Source organism: Mus pahari, unplaced genomic scaffold (assembly GCF_900095145.1).
Source record: "Mus pahari unplaced genomic scaffold, PAHARI_EIJ_v1.1 scaffold_12705_1, whole genome shotgun sequence".
Taxonomy (NCBI): Eukaryota; Metazoa; Chordata; class Mammalia; order Rodentia; family Muridae; genus Mus; species Mus pahari.
This window is the reverse complement of record NW_018393598.1, coordinates 1-5,300: the sequence shown is the minus strand read 5'-3', so window position 1 is coordinate 5,300 and position 5,300 is coordinate 1. Positions and strand designations below refer to the sequence as shown.

The 5,300-nt window shown below is 37.8% G+C and overlaps 1 protein-coding gene across 1 annotated transcript; it reads right to left on the bottom strand.

Moving 5' to 3' along the window:
* Positions 1–342: 342 nt before the first annotated feature.
* On the bottom strand, positions 343–1,281 carry LOC110315626 (olfactory receptor 1468-like). The gene has a single exon (XM_021189635.1). It carries the CDS (start codon positions 1,279–1,281, stop codon positions 343–345), a length of 939 nt encoding a protein of 312 aa, XP_021045294.1.
* Between the last annotated feature and the right edge of the window lie 4,019 nt (positions 1,282–5,300).

The following is a 5,300-nucleotide window of genomic DNA, read 5'->3' as shown; positions in this document are numbered from 1 at the left end:
CAGTGGGTGTTTGTTTTAGGTAGTTTCTTGGTTTGGGGTGGAAGTCTGTTTCTTCTCTCAGGGCTGACATTTCTTCTGGCTTGAACCTGTGTAGTCCTGCTCATAGTCTTTTTGAGTTCATACATGTGAGTCCTGCTGTGTCTAGAAGACACTGTTGTTTTGGAGTCACCTGACACCTCTCGCTCTTTCAGTGTTTTCCACCTCCTCTTACAAGTAGATCCTTCAATCTTAGGGGTTGTTGAAGATCTCATCTTTTTACCAGTGTCTATTTTCAGCTTCCTTGTAATATTGATTCCAATATATTTACTAGATGAAATTTGAATAAAAATTCCAGTGTTGCCATTAAAAAGAGATTTTCTTCTTGCAAAGGACTCTTATGAGGGCCTCTTTCATATCTCTATTTCTCAAGCTGTAGATGAAGGGATTCAGCATGGGAGTCACCACTGTGTACATCAGGGACATGGCAGTCTCCTTTTCAGTAGAGTTATTAGCTGATGGACATAAGTACAGACCAATAATTGTCCCATAGAACAATGAGATCACAGACAGGTGGGACCCACAGGTGGAGAAGAGCTTGTGGATAGCCCGAGTAGAAGAAATCCTTAGGATTGAGGAGACAATTTGTACATAGGATACAATGATGAGTAAGAGTGAGATGACAAGAAGAAACCCTCCCAAGATAAGTATCATTAGTTCATTAATATAAACATCAGAGCAGGCCAACTTCAGAAGGGCAGATATGTCACAGAAAAAGTGTGGGATCACATTGTTCTTACAAAATGACAGTCTAGTCAAGAGTAGTGTGTGAACCATGGCATAAAACAGAGTAAATACCCAGGAGAGCACCACCAGACACACACAGAGATTGGGGCTCATGATGCTGGAATACTGAAGGGGTAAACAGATGGCCACATAGCGGTCATAGGCCAGGACTACAAGAAGGAAGATCTCCAGGGTTCCAAAAACATTGAAAAAGTACATTTGTGTCAGACAAGCCACATAGGAGATGGGTGTGTTTTGGCTCTGCATGTTCTGCAGCAACTTGGGCATTGTGACAGAGGAAAAGCAGAGGTCACATAAGGACAAGTTGCTGAGAAACATGTACATGGGTGTGTGGAGATTGGATTCCAGTATTATGAGGATGATGATGATGAGGTTCCCCAGGACAGTGGTGAGGAACATGGCCAGGAACAGGACATAGAACAGGTGCTGGTGTTCTGTAAGGATGGGTAATCCCAGGAGGAAGAAGTGGGTGATGACAGTTTGGTTGTTCATTATCATTCTTCCTCTCCAGTACCCTAATGAGGAAATATCAATATCTCTTGAAAGTCAAAATAAAAATATAGCCATATCTAATATATATATATATATCCATATCTAATATATATATATATATATATATATATATATATATATATATATATATGCATTCTACAACAATGAATCTGAAAGTCCTCATAGTAATTATAATCTCAATCCTCAAATATCTATAGTCATTATAATCACTGTTATTTTTTTACTTTAAAAAGTAGGTTTCAACCTCTGCTCCTTTCATAGACAGCTCTTTTTATTTGTTATTTTATTTGCTCCTTTCATAGACATCTCTTTTTATTTGTTATTTTATTTATTTACATTTCAAATATTATCCCCCTTCCTGGTTTCCCCTCTGCAATTTCTCAGATAGTTTTTATCTATGACTTTTCTCTAGAGATATAAAGTGGACTAATTTTCTCCTGATACCTGCTCATTCTTGGTAATTGTTGTTCAAGTCATTTGTCATTTTCTTTATATTATTTTCTATGTTGATGCTCTTGAAGAATTCTCATAAATTTCACCATCATAATTTTGTATAAATTCCAAGAAAAACTCACATACTCTAATGTATTAGATTGCCATCTCAATCTCAGATCTGCATGTGTATTTAACATACATATTTCTGCTCCACTGTTAACTAATTACCTTCCTTCCATTTCATGTGCAACAGACACCAGAAGTTTAAAAGCCCCAAGTGTAATTTATGTGTTCACTTTATTGTCTCTGAAAGCATTCCTTATTCTTCTATCTCTTCAGCCTGATATAGTATAATGGAAAAAAAGTTAGGTTTGAGTCAGACCAATGTGAATTTCGATCTATTCATTTTTCTGGATTAAATTGCCTTCATACATTATCCACAGTTTCTTCCCATTCTCCTCTGACTTCATTTATTCCTCTCTGTGAGTTTATATAAATATATGAGGAAAATATCTTGTCTTTACTGGAATACAGACACAGACTTCATGTTCTCATGTCTCCTGAACCATTTCTCCTCTTTCAACAGTCTCCATTTACACTGTCATATTCTAACAAGAGGAGTCCCTTCACTTCTTTTTTTATTTACTTTTCAGATTACCACTGTTGCTCTGAGTATAGGCACAAAGCTCCTATCAGGGACACAAAGCTGTCTCATTTTCTCACAGGTGTCAGTGGTACATCCCACGTGGTCTCACATGCTTTTCTCTCATCATTTAGTGCTAGGGTAAATCTCTCTGCCTCCCACCCTTTAGAGTTGCTCCTCCTCTTGCCTATCACTTCCTTCCCTCTCTTTCCCTTTCACCTTGTTCATCTTCACTCATATGTCAGGCATACTGCCTTTTACATAGTCCGCTAAATTTTTCTGTGTCTCTATACTAATCGAGATATCTAGCCATGTTCCCTAGTGTTCTATAAGTATCCCATGCTTAATACATTGGCCACCTCTTTAAACTATTTCCCCATCAATTGTAAACTATATGTAGGAAAGGTCACATATACCTTCATTCCTTTTGGTTGTTTACCATTGTACTTAATTTCAAACTAGAGCCGGCTTCTGTCTGATGCAGTCTATATCATAGTCACATGTATGCACACACACACACTGATATGCACAGGCATGCATACACACATGAAAAGTCACATACACACCCACATGTTAACATGTGATTTTGGACAACACTGAGTAATAAATCTATCCTCTGTCTCAGAGCTGACAGAAGAGGAGAAATATCAAGAGATCTAAGTAAGTTTCTTTCTTTTTTTTTTTTTTTAAAGATTTATTTATTTATTGTATGTAAGTACACTGTAGCTGTCTTCAGACACTCCAGAAGAGGGCGCCAGATCTTGTTACGGATGGTTATGAGCCACCATGTGGTTGCTGGGATTTGAACTCTGGACCTTCAGAAGAGCAGTCGGGTGCTCTTACCCACTGAGCCATCTCACTAGCCCCCTAAGTAAGTTTCTATGAAATGCTACAACCAAGTCTGACTGCCTGAAGCTTCACAGATTTACAGAGTTTGACCCAGCTGAATTCAAAGTTTGTATCGTTAGAAACGGTGGATTAGCATTACAGAGGGGGAAACCATGTATGACAAAAATTCATCATTTAAAAAGATGGTCTCCTTATGTATCCAAAACTACTGCAAACACGTAACACTTCTGACTCTGCATCTTGAGCATGGGGATAATAGGCATGTGCCCATGCACAGTTTCTGCTTCTCTAAATGAATAGTGTCTTTGTGTTATATAGGCATGTGTGTAAAGATTAGAAGCCAGAGAAATCACCACCACCTATTAAAACTGATGGGCTAATGGACTTCATAACTTTCTTAGATGTCATGCCCACGTTTCTCAAATGAAACGGCTCATAAAAATCACAAGGGATATATTTCTAACACTTAGTACAGCTGCACGTCATCTGGAATTCTGTAGAAATCACTGACTTTTTTTGAGTATTCATTTTTGTAAATTTAGATGAACACACAGAAGATACTAATGTCACCCTTGATGGACTACACTTAGGAGCAATCACATATAATACCAGTAAAACAGAAATTTTTGAGCTTGTAAAAAATAAAATTAACCATCATCTTGGCTAGGCTGTTAGTCCAGAGTTTGTTTAGACCCCACAGGTGAAAGCATAATTAACGACCCTTCAGAACTACAGTGCTGAACTCCACCTCACAGGGCTACACTTGTGTTGAAATGGTAGGATACTGAAAGAAAAAATACATAAGGAGAAATTGTAACAAACCCACCAATATTAAAGAGGTAATATGATCATGAAAGAAATACTTGCATAGTGTGGTAAAGTTTTGGGAGATAGAGAAAAGAAGAATGTTATCATACCAGGAAAAAAGTTCTGTATCAAACTGGAAATTCATGTGGATTCACAGCAAGGCACATTATTTTCCTGAATGTATCCAGCTCTGTTGAGGCTGAGTCATATATTCTAGTTCACAATCCCACTCACCTTCATTTATTTGCAAGTGCAGGATCTATTTTTGTACTTGTCACCTATCTGTATCATTCCTACTCACGCCCGCATGCTATCCCTTGGCTTTAGTAACTCTGTGTCTCAGAGGGGTCCAGATCTGGAGTAACTCATTAAAGACATAGCAATTATCCGGGGCCTTTCTAGGACCAATTTACCTCAGGGATCTCTAGTGGATACCAATTATAGTCACCAAACACTATTTCCTACACTTAGTGGAAAGTAGAATTTAAAGAACAATAGCCAACATAACAAGGACACAAATAGCAAAAGCAGAGCAGAACAAGCATGAAAAGATGCATACTCATAGTCTGCTTATACAATGAACAAAGCTTCTTTTGACTGGAACCCAATTTGTTCTGGGGGAAAGTGAGGATACTACCCCATGTTATCAGGAATTATTCTGATTATTGATGACTTAAAGTGTCTCATACAACAAAAATTTGCATTAGAAGTCATTAGTAGTTTTTATAATTTGGGTTGTGAGCTTAGTCTCCTAGTCTTTAAGAGCACAGTCATGTGTTCTGGCCAAAGGTAGTTTTTAAGCTGAATGAGAACATAGAAAACCACACACCCTGGGGAGACTTCCAAGGACAATCTCAATTCAACATGACTGGCCACATGTAAGAGGAGGACTTAGGGCGCATATAGAACCTTCTAGAAAAATTTAAATTCATCGTCCAACTTTCTCTGTGTGCCAATATGTGAAGATGGAAAGAAAATGGCAAGCAGATGTCATGTTTAAGGCTTCCTTAAGCCAATAGGAAAGCAGTCCAGGTTCCTGTGTAAATGTTAATTGTATCTACTACCACCACTGTCCAACCACCCACCATCTATGTGAGATTAGCTTATAATTTCATGTTATATGTATTCACCGTTGATCAAGAGGCCATAGGTGGCATTTATTTTTTTTTTTTTGAGTTTTTTTTTGAGTTTTTAAAATTTTTTTATTATTTTCTTTATTTACATTACAAATGCTATCCCGAAAGTTCCCTATACACCGCCCCCTGCCCCT